General features: G+C 42.9%; 1 protein-coding gene across 1 annotated transcript in view; it reads right to left on the bottom strand.

Annotated features, from left to right (window-relative positions):
• Nucleotides 1-23,959, bottom strand: part of CNTNAP5 (contactin associated protein family member 5) — a 373,233-nt gene that overhangs the window by 229,843 nt on the left and 119,431 nt on the right. Inside the window, exons 5-7 of the mRNA XM_040358233.1 lie at nucleotides 20,289-20,473; nucleotides 11,838-11,981; nucleotides 5,131-5,395 (exon numbers count right to left, since the gene is read on the bottom strand). Coding sequence (XP_040214167.1) covers nucleotides 5,131-5,395; nucleotides 11,838-11,981; nucleotides 20,289-20,473 — 594 coding nt within the window. The remainder of the gene's footprint in view (nucleotides 1-5,130; nucleotides 5,396-11,837; nucleotides 11,982-20,288; nucleotides 20,474-23,959) is intronic.

The raw sequence follows: 23,959 nt of genomic DNA, 5'->3' as shown, positions 1-23,959 counted from the left end.
GGGACATTTTCCTAGGGGGGGTATTTGTGCTAGGAGGGGACATTTTTCTAGGGGGGTATTTGTGCTAGGAGGGGACATTTTCCTAGGGGGGTATTTGTGCTAAGAGGGGACATTTTTCTAGGGGGGTATTTGTGCTAGGAGGGGACATTTTCCTAGGGGGGTATATGTGCTAGGAGGGGACATTTTTCTAGAGGGGTATTTGTGCTAGGAGGGGAAATTTGGGGAGTTGTGCTAGGAAAAGTGATATTGGGGGAGATTTGTGAAGAAGAGGGGGATGGGGAAGAGGATTTGTGCTAGGAGGGGAGATATTTTTTTTGGGGGGCAGGGCCGTATTTGTGCTAGGAGGGGACACTTTTCTAGGGGGGTATTTGTGCTAGGAGGGGACATTTTTCTAGGGGAGTATTTGTGCTAGGAGGGGACATTTTTCTAGGGGGGTATTTGTGCTAGGCGGTAAGAATTTGTGCTAGGAGGTGACATTTTTCTAGTGGGGTATTTGTGCTAGGAGAAGACATTTTCTTAGCGGGGTATTTGTGCTAGGAGGTGACATTTTCCTAGGGGGGTATTTGTGCTAGGAGGGGACATTTTCCTAGGGGGGTATTTGTGCTAAGAGGGGACATTTTTCTAGGGGGGTATTTGTGCTAGGAGGGGACATTTTCCTAGGGGGGTATTTGTGCTAAGAGGGGACATTTTTCTAGGGGGGTATTTGTGCTAGGAGGGGACATTTTCCTAGGGGGGTATTTGTGCTAGGAGGGGACATTTTTCTAGGGGGGTATTTGTGCTAGGAGGGGAAATTTGGGGAGTTGTGCTAGGAAAAGTGATATCGGGGGAGATTTGTGAAGAAGAGGGGGATGGGGAAGAGGATTTGTGCTAGGAGGGGAGATATTTTTTTGGGGGGGTGGGCCATATTTGTGCTAGGAGAAGACATTTTTCTAGGGGGGTATTTGTGCTAGGAGGGGACATTTTTCTAGGGGGGTATTTGTGCTAGGAGGGGACATTTTTCTAGGGGGGTAAGATTTATGCTAGAAGGGGGGATTTGTGTTGGGGGGGTTACTAACACACAATGCTCATACATCTTAGGGGGAGGCCAGGTTGGCATGTTGGCCCTGGGCTCTGGGTGGCCTTGTCCCGGCACTGTGTATGGGTCTCCATCTAGCTGGCAGACATGACGGGTAGTAGCTCGGGTCTCCCAGTGGGACGGGAGATCGCGAGGGAGCTGCGTAATGCAGAGGGGGGGGGGCGACCCCTACCACTGCTTGTAATAGCAATTTAGCAGCTTATTAGCCACTCCAACTGCTTTTATAAGAGAGACGACTGTGGGCTCTAAGAACCGGCAACCGGGGTGATGCCTGCAGCTGCATACCGTCCTGGTACAACCACTTGAAGTCAAATGACGTACCGGGTACATGATTTGGTGGCAAGGGGTTAAACAAAGTGGTTTCATGGTGACCCTTCACCAATGAACCGAAAGTCAAGTATCAGCTTATAATTGAGAAAGCATCTTTTAGTCAAGGCAGAAAAATGATACATTTTGTTACCGGTAATTATTGTTTGAAGTGCAACTCCACTTTTGAGGAAAAAAAAAATCAATCCTCTTCAAGCCGTTTCTATCGCTTGCAAGGATCTCAGCAAACTTCATTGATTTTACCTGCTTCTGTTCTGGAGATACAGAGAAGAGCCACTCAAGTTACTTCCTGAAACTGACTCATAAGTGGGAGCAATGCCATGGGGTTGATTTACTAAAGGCAAATCGACTGTGCAGTTTTGCGAAGTGCAGTTGTACTCGACACGTGCAGTTGCTGGAGAGATTAGAAAATGAGCAGAAGCTCTGTTGACTTCCATCATCCAATCAGAGCTAACTGGTGCTCAATTTTCTTGGGGGGGGTGGTGAAACCGACCCACCCCACCCACCCAGCCACCCCCCCCTTTTTTCCAGCCAGCCAATCACCCTCCACAGCTCGAGTGCCGCATTCCCCAATCACCCCCCGTCGCTCGGAAATTTTTCCTTGCAGGTGATTGGAAATTCTTGGCAACCTGAAGCTTTACTTAATTTACTAAGCTAATTTTTTATATTCTATTCCTTTTTTTTCTATCCTTCAGAAATTGGAAAACTTTTCAAATTCGAAAACATTTCAAAAACTTTAAAACTATTTGAATTGCGAAAACGAATAAACAAAACAAAATAACCACTTAAGGACCCCTTCACGCCGATATACGTCGGCAGAATGGCACGGCTGGGCACAATCACGTACCTGTACGTGTCTCTTTAAGCCTAGCCGTGGGGTCGCAAGCGCCAAAGCTCCGTGACCGCGCCAGCGGTACCCGATTGCCGCCGGTGTCCCGCGATCGGTCACCGGAGCTGAAGAACGAGGAGAGGTGTGTGTAAACACAGCTTCCCTGTTCTTCATTGTGGCAATGTCAGCGATCGTCTGTTCCCTGATATAGAGAAAGACGATCACTGATGTCACACGTCCAGCCCTGCCCCCCCTACAGTTATAAACACACATGAGGTCACACTTAACCCCTACAGCGCCCCCTAGTGGTTAACTCATAAACTGCAATTGTCATTTTCACAGTAACAGTGCATTTTTATAGCACTTTTCGCTGTGAAAATGACAATGGTCCCAAAAATGTGTCAAAATTGTCCGATGTGTCCGCCATAATGTCGCAATCACGAAAAAAATCACTGATCGCCGCCATTAGTAGTAAAAAATAAAATTCTAATAAAAATGCCATAAAACTATCCCTTATTTTGTAAACGCTATAAATTTTGCACAAACCAACCGATAAACGCTTATTGCAATTTTTTTTACCAAAAATATGTAGAAGAATACGTATCGGCCTAAACTGAGGAAAAAATATATATATATTTATTTTTGGGGGATATTTATTATAGCAAAAAGTGAAAAACATTGCATTTTTTTTCAAAATTGTCGCTCTATTTTTGTTTGTAGAGCAAAAAATTAAAAATAAAATGCAGAGGTGATCAAATACCACCAAAAGAAAGCTCTATTTGTGGGAAAAAAAGCACATCAATTGTGTTTGGGAGCCGCATCGCACGACTGCGCAATTGTCAGTTAAAGCGACGCAGTGCAGAATCGCAAAAAGGGGCAAGGTCCTTAACATGCATAATGGTCCGGGTCTTAAGTGGTTAAAACAAATGAAACTGCACTTTCACACACCTCCAAAATTTTTAATTTGAAAACTATTTGTATTCAAAAACCATTCAAATTCTAAAACAAATCGAAAACTTTGAATTTGAAAATTATTTGAATTTGAAAAATATTTTTTTGTTAATTTGTATTCATTTAAATTCGGTACTATTGAAGTTCGGTTTCATCTGAATTTCCGAAAAATAAAAATCCGTAAAACTTTGAATTTGAAAACTATTCGAATTTAAAAACGTTTTGAATTCAAATATTGTCCGAATTTATTTTGTTATTTGCAATCCATTTGAATTTGGTACTATTGTAATTTGGATACATCTGAAATTTAGAAAAATGTAAATTCGTAATACTTTGAATTTGAAAACTATTTAAATTTGAAAATGAATCAAATTTGAAAACTTTGAATCATATTCGGAAACTTTGAATTTGAAAACTATTTGAATTCGAAAACTATTTAAATTTGAAAACTAATCGAATTAGAAAATTTTGATTTTGAAAACTATTTGAATTCGAAACTATGAATTTGAAATCGATTTGAATTCGAAAAGTATTAAAATTCGAAAACGTATTGATTTAAAAAACGTTGAATTTGAAAACGAATCAAATTCAAAATCTTTGAATTTGAAAACTATTTGAATTCGAAAACTATTCAAATTCAATAACAAATCGAATTAGAAAACTTTGAATTTAAAAATGAATCAAATTCGTAAACTTTGAATTTGAAAAGTATTTGAATTCGAAAACTATTCAAATTTGAAAACTAATCGAATTAGAAAATTTTGATTTTGAAAACTATTTGAATTCGAAAACTATTCTAATTCAAAAACGAATCGAATTAGAAAACTATTTGAATTAGAATACTATTCAAATTTGAAAATGAATCGAATTCAAAACTATGAATTTGAAAACTATTAGAAAAGTATTCAAATTAGAAAACTAATTGAATTCAAAAACTGTGAATTCTAAATCTTTGAATTTGAAAACTGTTTGAAATTGAAAACTATTCAAATTCAATAACAAATCGAATTCAGAAACTTTGAATTAAAAAAAATATATTTTTATTCGAAAACTATTCAAATTCAAAAACAAATCGAATAATAAAACTATTTGAATTCGAATGCTATTCAAATTTTAAAACACAACGAATTCGAAACTATGAATTTGAAAACTATTCGAAATCGAAAAGTGTTCAAATTCGAAAACAAATCGAATTTGAAAACTTTGAATTCGAAAACTATGAATTTGAAAACTATTCAAATACTATTCAAATTTGAAAATGAATCGAATTTAAAACTATGAATTTGAAAAAGATTCGAATTTGAAAACGTTGAATTCGAAAACTTTGAATTTGAAAACTAATCTAATTCAAAAACTTGGAATTTGAAAACTATTTAATTCGAAAACTATTCAAATTTGAAAACTAATCTAATTCGAAAACTTTGAGTTTGAAAACTATTTCATTTTGAAAACTAATCTATTTCGAAAACTTTGAATTTGAAAACTATTTAAATTCAAAAACAATACGAATTAAAAAAAATTGAATTTGAAAACAATTTGAATTCGAAACACGATTCTAATTTGAAAACTAAACGAATCAGAAAACTATGAATTTGAAAACTATTCGAATTCAAAAACGATTTAATTTTGAAAACGAATCGAATTAGAAAATGTTGATTTTGAAAACTATTTGAATTTGAAAACTTTTCGAATTCGAATATCGTCCGAAATTTTTTTTTTGTTATTTCGGATTCATTTTAATGTGGTACTATTGTAATTCGAAAATTTAGTAAAAATTTAAATTAGTCCGAATTTCAAATAGGAAACAAAACAAACCGCACATGTCTAGATTCTAATGCACTCAGTGTGCGGTGAAATCCGAGGAAGACCTTTGAGTCCAGGAGAGGATCCGGTACACAAGACCGAAGGGAAGGCCGGAGGATCGGATTTAACTCTTGGAGAACATTACCTGCGGTGATTGGCAGAATGTTGACCAACTCCTTCTGAATCATCAGCAGCAGCTTCCCGGAATACAGCTGGAGGAGGAGCATCCCGGAATCCCCGGACAGCTTGGAGGACAAGAGAAGACCGTCGCTGTTCCAAGTCCGGAACTGGAAGCTGACCGCCAGATCGTCCATCTGCGGGGTGCCGGGCAGGAGGAGGAAACTGGCGCTGGGGCTGGTGAAGGTGATGGGGACGATGTGCGGCTCGGAGCAGGAAAACGTGATATTCCCCTGGAGGAGAAAACACAAAGAGGAGATTATCACAGAAAGCCCAACTATATCACTAGAGAAACTTTTTAATGAACCACAAAGGGAATTCCTCAGCCAAGCCCTGAAATTTCCAAAATGCAGCAAAGGCCCCCCCGGGAGAGGTGAGAAATCCAAGGGTATTCGATGTATTTTTACAGGGAAGTCCCCCGTCGATCTATTAGCCGGTTTGAATGACGATCACCTCCGGGTGAAAGAGTTTGAAATAAACCCAAAAATGTGAAGGCAGCTCCACAACACGTATGAAAAGTCTGAGGATTTACATCGTATTATACGCCTGCGGGCGATGCCGATGGGGCGCTTCTGCATGAAAATATTTCCAAAGGGAAACCAGATGATATATTCAGTGAGTACGCATTGTTAGCGAGTTCTGCAAAGTTTACGCACAAGTCATTTTTTGACGTGATATGTAGAGTTGGACTTGTTTTTCCATATATGTGTGTGTGTGTGTATTAGGGTTGTCCCGATATCGATACTAGTATCGGTATCGGGACCGATACTGAGCATTTGTACTTGTGCAAATGCTCCTGATGCTTCCGCCGATACTTTTTTTTTTAAGGTGACGAGTGGGCTGAGAGGGGGGGGAGAGAGGGGGCAGAGAGGGGGCGGAGAGCGGGGGCTGAGAAGAGGTGGAGAGCTAGCTGAGATCGTGTTAACTGCAGGCTGAGAGGGGCGGAGAGCGGGCTGAGAGTGTGCTAAGAGTGGGCGGAGAGTGGACGGAGAGCGGACGGAGAGCAGGACGGACATCATTGCAGCCCTCGGCAAGTAAAATATATTGTGTGAGCAACGCTGAATGAATACTGTCACTAGTACACTGTTGTACACAGTACACACTATCACAGTTGCATAAGTGCCAGCCACCTGTCAGTGCCTATAAGTGCCGCCTATCAGTGCCATCTAACAGTGCCAGCCACCTATCAGTGCCCATAACTTGCGCCTATCAGTGCCAGCCACCTGTGTCCATGCCTCACTGTGCCCATGCCTCACCGTGTCCATGACTAGATTGACGTTTAACATGGGAGTCTATGGAAGGGGTGCCCAGATTTGAAAAATCAGTGCTCCCCAGCCGTAGGTCCCCCAGACAACAAACTTTGCACACTTGTAGAGGAGAAATAGGGCTACATGTTTTCCAGGTCCTACAACCGACCGGTACCGGCCCCCAAAGTCACCGGAGAAATGACCGTTTAACATGGGAGTCTATGGAAGGGGTGCCCGGCTTTGAAAAATTGGTGCTCCCCGGGCCGTAGGTCCCCCAGACAACAAAACTGTGCACACCTGTAGATGAAGAGTTGGGTTCAGGGGACCCAGTACCGGGTCCCCAAAGTCCGGGAGATCAGGCGCAAAAAGGTGACTCGAGTATAAGCCGAGGGGGGGGGCATTTTCAGCACAAAACAATGTGATGAAAAACTTGGCTTATACTCGAGTATATACTGTAATTCCGAAATTTCTAAATTTACAAAATTTACGAATTTCCGTATTCCCGGATTTTCGAATTTCCGTATTCCGAATTCTTGAATTCCGAATTTTTGAAGTTTCTGAAATTTGGAAATTCTGAAATTTGAAAAGTCGAAAATCGGAAATTCTAAATTACAAAACTCGGAAATTCGAAAATTCTGAATTAGAAAATTCCGAATTTACGAATTCCAAATTTCCCCCGAATTTGTTAATTCCCCAAAAAAAAGCTAAAAAACGAATGAATCAAAAACTAACTAATTTTTCGGCAGTGCACATGTCTAACAAAAACATAATATATGTTTCATGGATGATTGGATGGAAGTGCTGCTTTGGATTTTATAAAGATTTTGATGTAACCTTCTACTTTTGACCTTCATGCCAGAATCCTTGGAAGCTTATATGTAAATCATCGCAGTTTCCATCCACTAGTCCTATAAAGCCCCAAACTACCATCCCAATGATGAAAATGCTGAGTTTTGTCTTGGAGGCTGAATAGATGTGACAGGGAACAATCGTTTATGGCGTTTCCTCGTTTCTGTGCCTCTAAATTATTCACAGATTTCACATTTCTATCCACCACCGAGAGCCCCAAATGAAAAGTATTAGAATAATTGTCTGCTTCTCTTCTTCGTTTTTTCCTGTAATCACGGTGCAGAGTGAGCACTTCTCATGAGCTCGCCATCTCTGCCCCTTCCTGCACAACACCTACGGGTGTTCTCTTGCGTGTTTTAACCGCGATGTCATAACTGGAAGTGACAACTCGAAAATCAGAAGCAGTGAGAACGTCACCATTACCATTACGTGGAAAGACTGTACACTCATACACACTAAATTGTCAAAAGTATTGGGACACCAGCCTTTACACACACATGAACTTTAATGGCTTTAGTCCGTAGGGTTCAATGTTAAGTTGGCCCACCCCACCCAACTCTTCAGGTAAGGCCGCCCCCAAGGTTTAGGAGTGTGTCTATGGGAATGTTTGACCATTCTTCCAGAAGTGCATTTGTGAGGCCAGGCACTGATGTTGGACAAGAAGGCCTGGCTCGCAGTCTCTGCTCTAATTCATCCCAAAGGTACTCTATCGGGTTGAGGTCAGGGCAGGCCAGTCAAGTTCCTCCTCCCCAAACTCGCTCATCAATGTCTTTATGGACCTTGCTTTGTGCACTGGTGCGCAGTCATGTTGGAACAAGAGCACCTTTCATCCCAAAGATGTTTTAACGTCCTTTCAAATTCAGCTGTTAGTGAACGTAACAAATACTAATTTATCCAAAAATTACACAATATCTGAAATAACGAATGCCACATCTAAACAAATGAAACAGAACAAATTAATAATAAAAATAACAAAAAGTTTTTATTATTACTAATGTTATTTAATATTTTTAGTTCGAAACGTTCGATTTTTTTAGATGCAGCATTCGTTATTTCTTATAATTCGTAACTTCTGATACATTCGTATTCATTACATTCACTAACAGCCGAATTTGAAAGCAAATTCCAATATCTATAATTTAATAGTTATTATTCGTTAGTTAGTTTTTTGTTCTTATTTTCGGATTTTCGTTCTTTTGAATCTTCGTTCTTATTTTCTGGTTTTTAGAATTTCCGAATTTTAGAACTTCTGGATTTTCGAATTTCCAAATTTCCGTAGACATGTGCAATTAGTTTCGTCCCGAATTTGTTTTTTTAACGAACTCCAAAAAATATCTGAATTAACGAAAACCTGTTTGCTGAAGTTTTTTGGATATGCGAAAAATCGTAAATTTGAAGATTCGAAAATCCGTAAATTTGAAAATTCGAAAATTCGTAAATTTGAAGATTCAAAAATTCGTAAATACGAAAATCTCGTAAATTCTACAGTACTTAAGAACATTGGTTCCCCATTTAATAAACGCAGCCAAAAGCTTAATACCCCGACAGTGGCAAGAGAAGGAAAGGCCTAAGATGGGAAGCTGGTGTACAAAAGTTGACGAGATCTATAATCTGGAATATCTCAGGTTTTGTGGAGAGGAAGGAATAGAACAGTTTGAAAACAAATGGAAAATCTGGAGATATTTTAAGCAGTCAGGGAGATATGTAGAACTTAATAGAAGAGAGGAAAGGATGGGGTTGGGATCCATAGTAGGGGTATAGAGAAAGAAAGGGGGATACGGGGAAAAAAGCAGGAGAGGTGGGGGAGGAGGGGGGTTTAATAAAAGTAAATTAGTATTGGGTAGGTGTTAAGGGATGTTTTTTATCTTTGGATATTTATGTATCAATTTAAATACAAAAATCAATAAAGATATTGAAAGAAATATATATATAAAAAATTTAAAATACGGAAATTTCGGAAATTAGAAATTTCAGAAAATCTGAAATTCAAAATTCCTAAATTTTCGAATTTGCCGATTTTCTAAATTTCCGAATTTTCACATTTCCGAGTTTTCACATTTCCGAATTTCGCATTCATGAGATTTTCAAATTTACGAATTTTCAAATATTCTGAAAATTCAGTAAACAGTTTTTTTGTTAATTCGGATATTTCCAAATTAACAAAGTTGTCGAAATTCGGTAAAAAAACAAACTTGGAATCAAACGAATTGCACATGTCTAGCGGGAGGAGAAGTGTCCGCGTTGGCCGAGAGGAGAAGCCCCAGAAAGCCACCCAGAAGCGGGGCTGGCGAGTGGGCTTGCGCTAGTGGGGCTGGCAGGGGGGGTGGTTGGGTTGGTTTGTCCCCCCCCCCCAAAAAAAATGGAGCACCAGCCACCACTGCTAAGCTCATTGAATATTTACTTTGAATAATAGACAATCTCTACTCTTTTAGCAAACCGAGTCTCTGTTATATATAAAGGTGTCTCATTTTCTATGATAACCGATCGTTTATTTGTCATCTTGAGTTATTCTCAGCAGCCGTGTGGAGATTATGAGCTGTTGGATGTGCGATATCACTGATATTAAGGTTATCATTTTGCACATAATGTTTTCTTGTCACTAATTACCCCTCAGGATGACTCTGAATGGAGATAATAATACATACATCTAATGTTGTTATATGTAATGACACCGCAAAGTGCCGCTTGATTGCAGTCATGGAATCGCTCGTAGCGGCCCCTCGCCCGCAGTCTACACTCTTTAGGTTTATAGTGTTTTAGAAACTGATAACGCATAACACCATTACGAGCACAAAGGACATTTATGTTTAATTAAGATGTAACACAAAACGATGGCATAACATAAGAGGAGAACCATTTTGACATAATTAAAAGGCAAGATAAACAATCTCATCCTGTAGAGAGGTGTGCAAAGTGACTCCAGTTTTTGCTTCAGTTAACCTATTGACCGGGCATTTTCTGGCACTTTTTGTGTACCTGGGAAATTTACCTTTCTTTATATCTTTTCAAGGATTAAAAATAGTTTAGGTTGATTGAGAGAGTTTAGTTCCGCTTTAACCACTTGCCGACTGCTGCATGCCGATATACATTGGCACAATGGCAGCGGTGGGCACATGGACGTACCTGTACGTCCACTTTAAGAAGCCGCCATGCTCTTCGTGACCGGGAGCAATGCCATGTCAAGCTAACCAAGATTTTCCATAGACGCCAATGTTAAAAAGCGGGAGCAGTGCCATGTCAAGCTGAGCAAGATTTTCCATAGACGCCAATCTTAAAAAGCCGGGAGCAGTGCCATGTCAAGCTGAGCAAGATTTCCCATAGGCGCCAATGTTAAAAACTGGGAGCAGTGCCATGTCAAGCTGAGCAAGATTTCCCATAGGCACCAATGTTAAAAACTGGGAGCAGTGCCATGTCAAGCTGAGCAAGATTTTCCATTGACACCAATGTTAAAAAGCCGGTAGCAGTGCCATGTCAAGTTGAGCAAGATTTCCCATAGGCGCCAATGTTAAAAACTGGGAGCAGTGCCATGTCAAGCTGACCAAGATTTCCCATAGACGTTAATGTTTAAAACTGGGAGCAGTGCCATGTCAAGCTGAGCAAGATTTCCCATAGACACCAATGTTAAAAAGCCGGGAGCAGTGCCATGTCAAGCTGAGCAAGATTTCCCATAGAAACCAATGATAAAAAGCGGGAGCAGTGCCATATCAAGCTGAGCAAGATTTCCCATAGATGCCAGTTTTAAAAACCCATGAGCAGTGCCATGTCAAGCTGACCAAGATTTCCCATAGACGCCAATGTTAAAAACTGGGAGCAGTGCCATGTCAAGCTGAGCAAGATTTTCCATAGATGCCAATGTTAAAAACTGGGAGCAGTGCCATGTCAAGCTGACCAAGATTTCCCATAGGCGCCCGAGTTAAAAACCGGAAGCAGTGCCATTTCAAGCTGACTCAATGTTCGCCGGTGTCCCGCGATCGTGTCACGGAGAGGCAGAATGGGTCAGTCTGCTCTCCCTGACAGGACGTGGATCTCTGTGTTTACACACAGAGCTCCACGTCCCTGCTCTGTCACCCGATCGCGGGTACCTAGCCAACCAGGCACGCGCATCGGCACCTCAGCGATGCGCCGGGCACATTTTTCCCTGCCCCCAGCGGCACGCATAGGGAATGCAAATAAAAGGACGTCCAGGGACGTCCACCTGGCAGTTTCGTCTTTCGTCTGCAGCGCGGGTCTCAAGTGGTTAATAATATTACATTTGTAACACTTTATAAATAATAAATGTTATATGGTTTTTGAAAAAAAAAATATGGATAAAGCAAAAGCCAACAAGTGCATCCATGCAGTCTTTTTAACTAGCATTTTCAAAGTATTTGCATAATAAAAAAAATTAAAAAAGATACTTTATTTCTGCTTTGAGCATTGTGATCGAAATTGCCCCAGTGAAATCCTATCAAAAATTACTTTCAGGTCAATGCTAAAATCATACCTCACAATGCACACTCAACTCAAGCGGATTAAAATACTTTTTGCAGGAAGTGGAGAGCAATTACAATCATCACAAAACAGGCAAACTATCTCTTACCACAATGTAGATCTGAGGTTTGCGTCTTTTGGCCAGATCAATGACGTTCACTCCGTTGTAGTACAGGTTCTCGATGCAGCCGTGAAAATTCCTCTTCAGAAATGCGCCGGGCTTCCCGGGGACTGGAATTCCTCCAAAGCTGAACTTTGGAAAAGAAAAAAATCAAAACTTGGCTCATTCCTTCGCTTAATACCACATAAAAAAAAAACATAATAATAATAATAAAATAAGAGATTAGATCGTAAATCAGATCATGGAGAAGATTTACCTCTCAAGAAAAAATAACCGTGTCACCGAGCCAAAACCATTTGTTTAAAATTAATAGACAGTCTGGATTTAAAAGTAAATCATCCTAGACATAGTATATACCAAAATCCCCCCCCTCCCGCACCCCCCGGGCAGCCATTACAAATTTTGGGGCCCCTGCTTTAGGCAGGGCCCCCCTCTTCTCATCTCGCTCCTGATGCGAGATGATAAGCGGGGGACTGGGGGGCCATGGGGCACCTTTCAGGTGTAATGCAAAAAAAATAAAAAATAAATGGGAGGGGGCGGCCGGGCCTCTAAGGGGCCCTGGGGACCATCGGGCCCCTTACAGGTGTAATGCGAAAACTAAATAAATAAAAATAAAACCGGAGGGGAGGCAGCCGGGCCTGTAAGGGGCCCTGGAGACCATCAGCTTTAGGCAGGGCCCCCCTGGAGCAGAGAAACGGGAGGTGGTGCTGACAAAAAAAAACAAGTGTAATCTCTTCTCTCCTCTCTCCTGACGCGGGATGATAAGCGGGAGGGCCCTGGGGACCATCGGGCACCTTACAGGTATAATGAAAAAAAAAAAAAAAAACGAGAGGGGGGCCAGCCGGGCCTATAAGGGGCCTTGGGGACCATCAGCCCTCTTACAGGTGTAATGCAAAGAAATTAAAAACGGGAGGGCGGCCAGCCAGACCTGTAAGGGGCCCTGGGGACCATCAGGCTCCTTACAAGTGTAATGCAAAAAAAAAAGGGAGGGGGCAGCCAGGCCTATAAGGGGCCCTGGGGACCATCGGGCCCCCTAAAGGTGTAATGGAAAAAAAAACAGGGGGGGGGCCAGCCGGGCCTGTAAGGGGCCCTGGGGAACATCGGGCCCCTTACAGGTGTAAAAAAAAATGCTCCAGTGTTTTGCTCTGTGGGTGAGGGTACGTAAAGCAGGGTATTAAATGGAAAATCCCTCAAGGTTTTCTTTTAGCAGCAAAATTTATGTTTAAAAAGAGAAGTAATACATTTTTTCATAAAAATTTATATTTATTTATTTGTGTCATGGTATCAAAAAGTATTTCCATAAATACACAGGAGTCATAAAAAGCAATACTGACCTTAACAGAGCAACATAACTCATCAAAGATAGGGAAAATACACATAACTCATGTTATATACTGTAAACTCTTTGTGCTTGTGTAGAGTTTCACATGATATCTCTACGCGTTTCGTAAAGCAGGGTATGCCTATACAATGATCACTGCAGGCGGTTATGGGAGGAGGAAGCGCCTTCAGAACCTTGTAAAAGGGATTGTGTGGCTCTAGAGCAGTGATGGCGACCCCAGATGTTTTGGAAACTACATTTCCCATGATGCTCATCCACTCTGCAATGTCGTTGAGCATCAAGGGAAATGTAAAAACGGGAGCAGTGCCATGTCAAGCTGACCAAGATTTCCCATAGACGCCAATGTTAAAAAATGGGAGCAGTGCCATGTCAAGCTGACCAAGATTTCCCATAGACGCCAATGTTAAAAACTGGGAGAAGTGCCATGTCAAGCTGATCAAGATTTCCCTTGGATGCCAGTGTGTCCGTACTGGCAAGTGTACGTAAAGTGAGGGTACGTAAAGCAGGGTATGCCTGTACAATGATCACTGATGGTGGTTATGGGAGGAGGAAGCGCCTTCAGAACCTTGTAAAAGGGATTGTGTGGCTCTAGAGCAGTGATGGCGAACCTTGGCACCCCAGATGTTTTGGAAACTACATTTCCCATGATGCTCACCCACTCTGCAGTGTAGTTGAGCATTATGGTAAATTTAGTTCCAAAACATCTGGGGTGCCAAGGTTCACCATCACTGCTCTAGAGTCTAGTAGGAACTTTTAATATAAAATTCATATTACGGCTGAAGCATCTTGGTCTTGCTTTAACCCTTAGCATACCAAGACGTTTATAAACGTTGGTTGAATGGGAGTTAAAAACCACTTGGCGCCGAGCATATGCATATAAGCGGCCTCGGCTTTAGGGGGTTATACCGGAATGATGCCCGCAGCTGCAGGCATCATCCCGGTGCCGTTTTTTAGAGTGAGCGGTCGGCTTTCCAGGGATAACAACAGATGCGACTAAAAGCCACTCGGCTTTTATACTGGAGGAGCGGGAGGGGACATCCCCCCCTCCCACCGCCTTCCGCCATTCTGACCAGGACTTCCGTCCCACCGGGAGACCCGATCCATGATGTGCCACTTCCGGCGCCTAGACTAGACAGACTGGAACGAAGCTGGAAATGGCTTAGTTCCAGTCTCCTGTATGTAAACATGGAAGCGACGTCACAACGTCACTTCCAGTTTACTTGGCTGCCAATGGCGCTGGTTTTAAAAAATACAGTATTCAGAATCGTTGTTTTCAGCAATCTGAATACTTTGAAGTGTAAAGGAGCGATTTGGGGTCTTTTAGACCTTCGATCCCTCCATAAAGAGTACCTGTCACCACCTATTACTATCACAAGGGATGTTTACATTCCTTGTGACAGCAATAAAAGTGAAACATTTTTCCTTTTTAAAAAACACATGTAAAAAAAAATATATAAGAAAAAAAAGCGCCCCTGTTCCCGCGAGCTCGCGCAGCAAAGAAGTCGTGCTCGCATATGTAAACAGTGTTCAAATCATACATGTGAGGTATCGCCGCGATCGTCAGAGCAAGAGCAATAATTCTAACACTAGACCTCCTCTGTAACTCTAACCTGGTAACCGTATTTAATTTTTAAAGCGTCGCCTATGGAGATTTTTAGTTACCGGAGTTTGTCGCCATTCCACGAGTGTGCGCAATTTCAAAGTGTGACATGTTTGGTATCTATTTACTCGGCGTAACACCATCTTTCAGATTATACAAAAAAATTGGCTGATTTTACTGTTTCTTTTTATTCATGAAAGTGTCTTTTTCCCCCAAAAAAATGCGTTTGAAAGACCGCTGCACAAATACGTGTGACATAAAATATTGCAACAATCGCCATTTTGTTCTCTAGATTCTATGCTAAATATATATATATATATATATATATATATATATATAATGTTTGGGGGTTCTAAGTAATTTCTTTTTGCAAAAAATATGGGGCCAGATCCTCATAGCGAGTACGCCGGCTAGATACGCCGGCGTACTTTCAAATTACCCGCGTTGTATCTTTAGTTTGAATCCTCAAACCAAGATACGACGGCATCTGGGTTCGATCCGGCAGGCGTACGGCTTCGTATGCCTTCGGATAGTAAATGCAATACTTCGGCGTCCGCTGGGTGGAGTTCTCGTCGTTTTCCGCGTCGGGTATGCAAATGAGCTTTTTCCGACGATCCACGAACGTACGCGCGGCCGTCGCATTCTCTTACGTCGACCTTCCGGCGTATAGTTAAAGCTGCTATTTTGCGGCGTATAGATCGACTTGCCATGTTAAGTATGGCCGTCGTTCCCGCGTCAAAATTTGAATTTTTTATTTTTTTTGCGTAAGTCGTCCATGAATAGGGATGGACGTAAGTCACGTCTAAGTTCAAAAAATGACGTTTCACGCAAAGCACGGCGGGAAATTTCGAAACGGAGCATGCGCAGTTCAATCGGCGCAAGGACACGCTTCATTCAAATAAATCACGCCCCCTAATCGCCGATTTGAATTCCGCCGCCAGAAATACACTACGCCGCCGTAACTTACGGCGCAAAATCTTCCTGGATTTGACTTAAAGCCAGGTAAGGTACGGCGGTGTAGCGTATCTCTGATACGCTGCGCCTATCTAAATGTATGTGAATCTGGCCCATGGATTTTAACTTGCAAGCAACAAATGTCAGAAATAGGCTTAGTCATGAAAGGATTAAATGTAACAATGTCTCAGTGAAACTACATAACTACATTGTATAACATTGCTGTTTTTTTTTTTTTTTTACATTTGACTGGGTATCCACTTTACACCGCTAATGCATTTACATCTACACAATCACCATTTTCTCTTTCACTGGTTATAATTGCCTGCGGGTTTAAAAAGAAAAAACGACAACCATTCTTTTCACGCCACCGAAATATGCAAAGGTCATCGTCAATACAAAAAATAAATAAAACTGGCTGATTTTATGGCAGTTTACGCTGCTTGTAAAAGTCAAACCCCCAAATACAGTTCGGATGAGTTGGTGGCGACGCAATTAGTTTAATGCGCTATAAACTTTCAAACATCTTATGTTCTTTATTGCGCGGAGAATTGTGAAATGCTAGCCGGTATTACAGGCTGATGCCGCTCCGCCGCCAAATGTTAGGCAGATTTATAAGTTAAGGGCAATCAAGTTTTTTTACTTTTTATTGCTAGAGAAAAAAAAAGTAAGAACGTATTTTCTGCTTAAAGCGGCATCTCAGCAACACAAACCGGAAACGCTATTTAATTTATTTTTAATATTCAAAGCAAACGTCCCCCATCCATCCATGTCTCCATGCTTTATTTTGCTGAGAAATCACTTTGAAAAACACCTCCCCCTAATAATTCTGGCTGCAGCCATCTTGAGTAAGGGCAGATGATTCATGCAGCACGTACTTCCTGGAATCCATCTGCCCTTAGTTCAGGCATGGAGGCAGGAGGATGTGCTTAAAGAAAGCCCCTCCTTCCCTCTCCTGAAGACTCCGGGGATGTATGACATCATTTTGGCCTAGGCCAGAAACCAGGAAGCAACTGAAGAAATGTAACTAGTTACCAGGGCTGGCAGCATAATTATTAAACATAGTGAGCGAGTTTAGTTGCGCTTTAACCGGTTCCCGACGGGCCCACACAGATATACTGCGGCAGAATGGCTCTCCTGGGTGAAATCCTGTGTATATATACGGCTGCGTCCAGGAGAGCCACCAGAGGGCACGCGAGCGCCGCGGGAGGCACGCGCGCGCCCCCTGCATGGCAGGGAACCTGATGCGGGTGGCCGGCGGGCGCAATTGTGTGCACGGGGGTTTCTGTGTGTAAACACACAAATCCCTGTGCTGTCTGAGGAGACAAGACAGATCGTGTCTTTCTACAAAGTAGAAAACATGATCTGTCATCTCCCATAGTGAGTCCCCTCCCCCCACAGTTAGAATACAAAATAGGGAACACAGTTAACCTCTTGATCGCCCCCTACTATTAACCCCTTCCCTGCCAGTGACATGTATACAGTAATCAGTGCATATTCATAGCACTGATCGCTCCGTAAATGTCAATAGTCCCAAAAATGTGTCAAAAGTGTCCGACCTGTCCGCCGCAACACTGCAAAAATTGGCAGATCACAGCCATTTTTACGCAAGGAGAAAGCCGGGGGTTACCCAATGACATGGACGGGTGACCCTGCCCCATGACGCGGGTCACCCGTCCACGTCATTGGGCAACCCCCAGCATTCTCCTTACGCAAGGACGTGGACGGGTGACCCCGCCCCTCTTATGCGGCACCCCCAAAGGGTCTGGTAATGGTCTGGGGGGGGAACCCCTGCCAGTTTTTTCAACTTTTCTCTGTATTCCCGGGACCCGACAATTCATTATAGCCACAAGTAGTTTTAAATGACTTTTTTTCCTTTAGAAGTTACATTTTGTGCAGGGACAGTTCTAAGCACGTGAAACATGCGCTACTTCACAGGCATACTATACACTCCCCCAGGTACAAAATGTAAAAGAATATTTCACTTTTATTGTTTCACTTTAAGCATTATAAAAATCACTGCTCTCGAAAAAACGTCTGTTTTTAAAACATTTTTATTTTTGCATTGATACATGTCCCCTGGGGCAGGACCCGGGTCCCCAAACACTTTTTGTTACAATAACTTGCATATTAACCTTTAAAATGAGCACTTTTGATTTTTCATGTTTGTGTCCCATAGATTTAAACGGTGTTCGCGTGTTTGAACACATTTTTTGCCTGTTCGCATGTTCTGGTGCGAACCGAACCCTGGGGGTGTTCGGCTCATCCCTACTCACCACTGGACAATGAGGTCACTGTACTCCAATGGCCTCCACAGTCACCACATTTCATCCAATAGAGAGCCTTTGGGATGTGGTGGAATGGGTGATTGGCATCATGGATGTGCAGCCGAGAAATCTGCAGCAACTGTGTGATTCGACGCGGGAACGACCTCCATACTTAACATTGAGTATGCCTCATATAGCAGGGGTAACTTTACGCCGAAAAAAGCCTCACGGAAACAACGTAAAAAAATGCGCCGTCCGGACATACGTTTGTGGATTCGCGTATCTAGCTAATTTGCATACTCGACGCGGAATTCGACGGAAGCGCCACCTAGCGGCCAGCGTAAATATGCACCTTAGATCCGACGGCGTACTAAGACGTACGCCAGTCAGATCTAGCCCAGCTTCAGGTGTATCTTGTTTTGTGGATACATAAAAAAGATACGCCGGAGCAAAATAGAAGTTACGCGGCGTATCGATAGATACGCCGTCGTAACTTCTTCGTGGATCTGCCCCTCTGTGTTTTTTCAAACGTTTTAAAGTAGTATTAAAATATCAGTACACAAAAAGAAATAAAAAAATTGCCTTCAGCTTAATGAATGTCACTAATAAATAGGGTAAGGTTATTTTAAAGAACTTTGCCCCAAATATATGTATAAATGTAAATATAATAATACATGATAATATTATGTTATAATAAAATAATATAATAAATTATATTATTTTAAATAATATATTCACACAGTGCCTTAAAAAAGTATTCATACTCATTGAAATGTTTCACATTTTGTAACGTTGCAACCAAAAATGTACAAAAATGTACAAAAAGGCACATAATTGTGAAGTGGAAGGAAAATTTCAATTTTTTTTACAAATAAATATGTGAAAAGTGTGGGGGGTACATTTGTATGGCGCCCCCCGGAGTCAATACTTTGTAGAACCCCCTTTCTCTGCAATTACAGCTGCAAGTCTTTTTAGGGATGTCTCTTCCAGTTTTGCACATCTAGGGCCAAATCCACACAGATCCGGCGTAACTTAATTTTTTCCATTTAAGTTACACTGCCTTAAAATTTCTACCTAAGTGCCCGATCCACAAAGCACCTAGAAATTTTGGACTGTGTAACTTAAATTCCGCCGGCGCAAGGCGTTCCTATTTTCATGGGGGCGATTCCCATTTAAATTAGGCGCGCTCCCGCGCCGGCCGTACTGCCCATGCTCGTGACGTCATTTTCCCGATGTGCATAGTGCGAAATTACGTTACGCCGAGCTTTGTGGATTGCGACAAACAATAAAGTTGCGTCGAAAAAAAAAAAAGATACGGCGCGAAAAAAAAAAATCAAATAAAAAAAAAAATCGCGTCGCTGGACAGAAAGGTCTGTTTTTACAAGGTGTACTAACTTTACACTTTGTAAAAGCAGCCCTAATTTTGCGTTTGCAAACTAAAACTTACAGAGAAAAAACTAAGCTGAAAAGCTTTGTGGATCTCCGTAAGTGCTAATTTGCATACCCGAGGCGGCATTTCGACACGAAATGCCCCCAGAGGCGGATGCGGTACTGCATCCTAAGATCCGGCAGTGTAAGTCCCTTACACATGCCAGATCTTCTCCCTAACTATGGGAAACTGATTCTGTGGATCAGTTCCATAGTTAGGAACAGGGATACGACGGCGTAACAGCACTTACGCCGTCGTATCCCTTTTGTGGATTTGGCCCCTAGAGAGGGACATTTTTGCCCATTCTTCTTTGCAAAATATCTCAAGCTCTGTCAGATTGGATGGAGTGTGTCTGTGATTAACAATTTTCAAGTCTTGCCACAGGTTCTCAATTGGATTTAGGTCTGGACTTTGACTGGGCCATTCTAGCACATGAATATATTTTGTATTATAATAAATTATCATCATGTATAATAATTATTATATTTATTGTACTATTATTTATAATGTATTTATTTATTTTTATTTTCTTATTTATGCATTTATTTATTTTCCTGTACTATTGTGCTGCAGAAATGTTTAAAATACTGGCAGTGTAATGGAGGTCCAGACCTGTGTGAGAACTATTGATTGGTATAATACTGTGCCAGTGAGGATGTGCCAGACCATTTGATCTCCAGTGTACTGCCAGCTCAAGGCATTTTAGCGATTGCTGCAGCATAACAGTTCAGTAAAAAAATACAACTTTTCCCATATTTACTAAACAATTTTCACTTGACCACAAATCAAGACATTATACCACGGGTCCAAATACCCATTTTATTTTAGATAACACAGCAAAACGCACCTCATAATCGATGTCTAAGTCATCGGACTCGCCCTTAGTGCGGAAATGTTGGGTGTATTTGTCCACTGTGAAGTTCACTTGTTTGTTGAATCGGTCTATCAAAACAGAATGCCAATGCTGATCATCCAAGAGGCTTCCCAAAGTCACCACCGTGTGAGTGTTACCGAAACGCAGCTTGGCGTCACCTGGAAGGGAAAAATGGGCAGTGTGAGATCATCTAAGGCAAGGGTCCTCAACCGTCTTCTAAAACCCTCCAGGCCCCAACAGTAAATTAAAAAAAAGTTTATAATCACACAATAAAAGTATTGAAATGCATTGGGGCTGGGAGTTACGTTACTGTGAAAAGTTCCGGAGAGGGTTACGGGGACTCTGCAACAAACTTAGTAGCCCTGGCTGTATAAGAAGAGGTTTCTGGGGGTTTGGGGTCTCTCCAGGGGAACTGTGGGAGACTGGAGGGCACTGCAGGAGGTCTGGAGGCACTGTGGGACACTTTTGAAAGTAAGGCCACTATTGGGGGCCAGAGGCTTTGCAGCAGGGTGGGAGGGGCACTGTGGAAGGCTGGGTGGCACTTTGGGAGCTTTGGGGGCACTATGGGAGCTAAGGGTTCTGGGCAGTTAAGGGACACTGCTGGCAATTGTAGGGTGTTGGAGGCACTATTAGAATTGGGAGGTACTGTGGTAAGTTAGGTGACCTGCAGCTGGCTGGAGGCCCAGGTGGTGGGCCCTCGGGAAGGAAGGGGGGGTGAGGGCACTTAGGAGAACTGGGGGCCAGTGCTGGGACAAGGACAATCAAAGCCCCCCAAAAGATGCCAAACTGCAGACCCCCCTCCCTGTTCATGATGTGCAGGTTTAGGTGAAGCTACGTCCAACAGTCACTGGTTTGTCAAAATTACTGCCGCTGTTACTCCCCCTATCAGCCTTTTAACAGAAGGAAGGCACCCTCATCCCTACAGTAAACCACTGCGCCCAGGGAAGCTGCCCCTCTTGCTCACCCATTATCCCGGCCCTGCTTGGGGCATTGTGGTTGGGCTGTGAAGCACTGCAGAAAATTATAGGAGGTCGGAGACTCTATATGAGCTGGCAGGTAGTTTGGTAGGTTAGGGGATCTGCTGCTGGCTGGAGGCCCAGGTGGAGGGTCCTTCAGAAGGGGGGAGTGAGGGCACTTAGGCGAACTGGGGGCCAGTGCTTGGACAAGGACATCCCGCACCCAGGGCAAAGACGCCAAACTGCAGCTCCCCCTCCCTGTTCATGATGTTCAAGTTTAGGTGAACCTACGTCCTCGTTTGTTTAGGTGACCCTATGTCCAACAGTCACTCGCTTGTCAAAATCACTGTCATTCCCCCTATCAGCCTTTTAACAGAAGGAAGGCACCATTATCCCTACAGTAAACCACTGTGCCCAGGGAAGCTGTCCCTCTTTGCGCACCCCTTATCCCGGCCCTGCTGGGGCATTGTGGTTGGGCTGTGAAGCACTGCAGAAAATTATAGGAGGTTAGGGACTATAGGAGCTGAGAGGCACTTTGGTAGGTTAGGGCAGTGTTTCTCAACTCCAGTCCTCAAGGCGCCCCAACAGGTCATGTTTTCAGGATTTCCCTCAGATGAAAAGTCTGTGGTAATGACTAAGGCAGTGAAACTGAATAAATCACCTGTGCAAAATAATGGAAAGCCTGAAAACGTGACCTGTTGGGGCACCTGAGGACTAGGGTTGAGAAACACTGGGTTAGGGGATCTGCAGCTGGCTGAAGGCACAGGTGGAGGGCCCTCATGAAGGGGGGAGGGGGTTGAAGGGGCACTTAGGAGAACTGGGGCCAGTGCTGGGTCAAGGACATCCACCACCCCAAAGATGCCAAACTGTAGCCCCCCTTCTCCCAGTTCATGATGTGCAAGTTTAGGTGATCCTACGTCCAACAGTCACTCGCTTGTCAAAATCACTGCCGCTGTGACTCCCCTATCAGCATTTTAACAGAAGAAAGGCACCCTCATCTCTGCAGTAAACCACTGCGCCCAAAGAAGCTGCCCCTCTTGACCATCACTTGTCCTGGCCCTGCTGGAGCCATTGTGGTTGGGCTGTGAAGCACTGGAGAAAATTATAGGAGGTTGGGGACTCTATAGGCACTGTGGTAGGTTAGGTGATTTGCAGCTGGCTGGAGGCATTGCTGTATTTGGATACTAGTTTAAGGAGGGATTCTTGCTGGAGAAGAAACTGTACTTAGGGGGTAGGCCAATAAAAGGGGGTAGGCCAATAAAAAAGGGACAGGGCCGATCCTAGGGTCACAGGCGCCTGGGTGCAGAAATATTTCTGGAGCCCCCACATGGGCGTCGTAATTTTATCAACTCCTCCCACTTACAAATGTTTCAATGGCAATGACTCAACCACAGAGATGCTCCCCCACGAAGTCTTCATTAATCCGGGATCCTTACATGATCTCTTAACAATAAACAAAATACAGGAAGAGAAGCAGAGTACTTTATGGGGACCAGGAGGGGGGCCTCTGATGGACACAGAGAGGGCTTCTGTTAGAGAGTCTGTTAGATGTTCGGCGCCCCCACCTCTGCAGGAGCCTGGGTGCAATGCACCCTGTGCACCCTGCCTAGGATCGGCCCTGAGAAGGGAGTTGCAATAGTCAAGGTGAGCAGGGCCGGCCTTAGGTGTTCAGGCGCCCTGTGCGAGCTAATCCTGTGGCGCCCCGCCCCCATCTTCACCCCTTGCCCCCTGGTCACCTAAACATACACAAAGAGGCTGTCCGGGGCCCCTCTATCCTCTGCTGGGAGCCTGGGGAGTGACAATAAGGAGGAATAGGTGAGGCAAGAGTCAGCGGAGCCCTTAGGTGGCAGTGCACCCTAGGAGGCTGCCTTCCTAATCCGCCTAGTGGTAGCGCCGACCGCCCGGCCCTGCTGCGACTCATATTTTGCGAGCTGCGATGGCCGCACGGTGCCCCTGTTGCCCATGGCGCCCTGTGCAGCCGCACAGCTCGCACACCCCAAAGGTCGGCCCTGAAGGTGAGAGATAACATGGGAGTGAATGAGGAGGTTGGTGGTTTCATTTGTTAATAAGGGGAGACTTTTAGAGATGTTACCGAGGGGAATTACAGTACAGGTTCTCTTTAAAAGTTTAAAAACAAAAAACACGTTGACAAATTTTATGAATCAGTCTGTTAACATTCTTCTATAGTTGTTCATTTCCGCAGTATGTGAATTAGTCGGATCCATTTTGGTTTTTCATTCTTACTAATCAATTTACTTGCACAAAAAATATATAGAAGTGTGTTGTTTTTCCAGCTATGGATACATTTTCCTTTTCTTTCTTTTTCTCTACAAGGTTTAGCTGTAGTTCGTTGTTTGCTGATATATTCTAGCTCTGACTTATAAACTTCTATTTGATGAAAGTGGAAAACCAGACAGGAAAATAGAAAAGAAATAACAATTTGTGGCTGATATCGGAAAATTGGACATCAGCAGTAAAGTGTTGTGTAAGTCGAAAATGACTTTTAACTTGTCGTAGTTGCAATTTTCACCCACAGAGATTTTCAAACCACAAAACATTAATGTCGAGAAGGGAACACAAAGAGAAAAGCACTGTTGTCATGCTGAGGAAATAAGCTTTCTTTCATTTTCATAATTTAAAGCAAGGTAGACAACAATAAAGAGGTGAAGATCTGCTTTTTATTCACCG

Source organism: Rana temporaria, chromosome 6 (genome assembly GCF_905171775.1).
Source record: "Rana temporaria chromosome 6, aRanTem1.1, whole genome shotgun sequence".
Lineage (NCBI taxonomy): Eukaryota > Metazoa > Chordata > Amphibia > Anura > Ranidae > Rana > Rana temporaria.
The sequence above is the reverse complement of the archived record's forward strand: the minus strand, read 5'-3'. Positions and strand labels throughout refer to the sequence as shown.